General features: G+C 61.9%; 1 protein-coding gene across 1 annotated transcript; it reads left to right on the forward strand.

Annotated features, from left to right (window-relative positions):
* Positions 1–652: 652 nt before the first annotated feature.
* On the forward strand, positions 653–1,412 carry CLDN2 (claudin 2). The gene has a single exon (XM_010162315.1). It carries the CDS (start codon positions 717–719, stop codon positions 1,410–1,412), a length of 696 nt encoding a protein of 231 aa, XP_010160617.1. The 5' UTR covers positions 653–716.
* The last annotated feature ends 5 nt before the right edge of the window (positions 1,413–1,417 follow it).

The raw sequence follows: 1,417 nt of genomic DNA on the forward strand, positions 1-1,417 counted from the left end.
CGCATGCATCCCTCTCCATCGCTGTCCCCAGCAGCAGGGAAAGGCTGAGAACCATGGTGCAGTCTCAGGTGGGTGCATCCTGTTGTCCTGCCAGAGCCTCAGCAGCTCAGAGTGGGTGGTGGGTGGCTGCAGATGCCTTGGGTGAGCCCTGCACAGATGGGGATGAGGCGCAATCCCCCTTTCTTGGCTGGGAGAGCCTCAGGGCCACCACATGAAATCGCCTCCAGCAGGTCCCAAATAATGTGGCGCAGCCGTAGCTTTTTGGCTTCCTTGGCTTGAAAGAAGAAGACAAGAGTTCCCCAGGAAGGCAGCAGGCACTTTTCCCCCCACCAGCAGCCAATTCTGCATCCCTGCCCGCAGCCCCGGTGCAAGGGAGGGCTTTGGCGTCCTTCCCGGGCAGCCCTGCTCTGCCTCTGAAGCCTGGCTGGGGAGATAGTGGAGGTGAAAGGGCGCTTGGCACTCTTCCACAGGCTTGGGTCAATCGTTAATCGGGGAGGGATTGCTTTCCGCTCTTGCAGGTAACATCTCCTCCCCTCCAGCTCCCACCCACGCGCCAGTGCCCACACAAAACCAGCACCCCCGGGAGTGGGGTGGAGCTGCGGCACAGCGAGCGGAGCCATCAGCAGAGCCATGGGAAGGTAAGCACGCGGGAGCAAGCTGCTAGCGAGCCAGGCAAGAAGCCACAAGCCCTGGGGAGGTGACAGCCAACCCCCACCATGGTGTCCATGGGGCTCCAGCTGCTGGGCTACGCCATGGCCTTCCTGGGCTACATCGGCACGCTGACGGCCACGCTGCTGCCCAGCTGGAAGACCAGCTCCTACATCGGCTCCAGCATCGTGACAGCTGTGAGCTTCACCAAGGGGCTGTGGATGGAGTGTGCCACATACAGCACAGGCATCACCCAGTGTGACATCTACAGCTCCCTGCTCAACCTGCCTGCCGACATCCAGGCAGCCCAAGCCCTGATGGTGAGCTCCTGCGCCGTCTCCTCCCTCGCCTGCCTCCTCACCGTTGTGGGCATGAGGTGCACCGTCTTCAACCAGGGCTCACCAGGCAAGGACCGGGTGGCAGTGGCAGGCGGCGCGGTCTTCATCCTCGGGGGGTTGCTCTGCTTCATCCCGCTGGTGTGGAACATCCATGTGGTGCTGCGGGATTTCCGCAACCCTGTCATCCCTGACAGCATGAAGTTCGAGCTTGGGGAGGCTCTTTACCTGGGCATCATCTCCTCTCTCCTCTCCCTTGTTGGCGGCTTCATCCTCTGCACCTCCTGTCCTGCCCGGGACCCAACGGTCACCTACACAAGCACCTACCAGCCCCGGCTGTTGGCAGGCAAAAGCCCCCGGCCCTCTGTCAGCCAGACGCAGAAGACCAAGAGTGAGGTCAACTCCTACAACCTGACAGGATACGTGTAGCGGGT

This window comes from Antrostomus carolinensis, unplaced genomic scaffold, assembly GCF_000700745.2.
Source record: "Antrostomus carolinensis isolate BGI_N321 unplaced genomic scaffold, ASM70074v2 scaffold26852, whole genome shotgun sequence".
NCBI classification, from domain to species: Eukaryota; Metazoa; Chordata; class Aves; order Caprimulgiformes; family Caprimulgidae; genus Antrostomus; species Antrostomus carolinensis.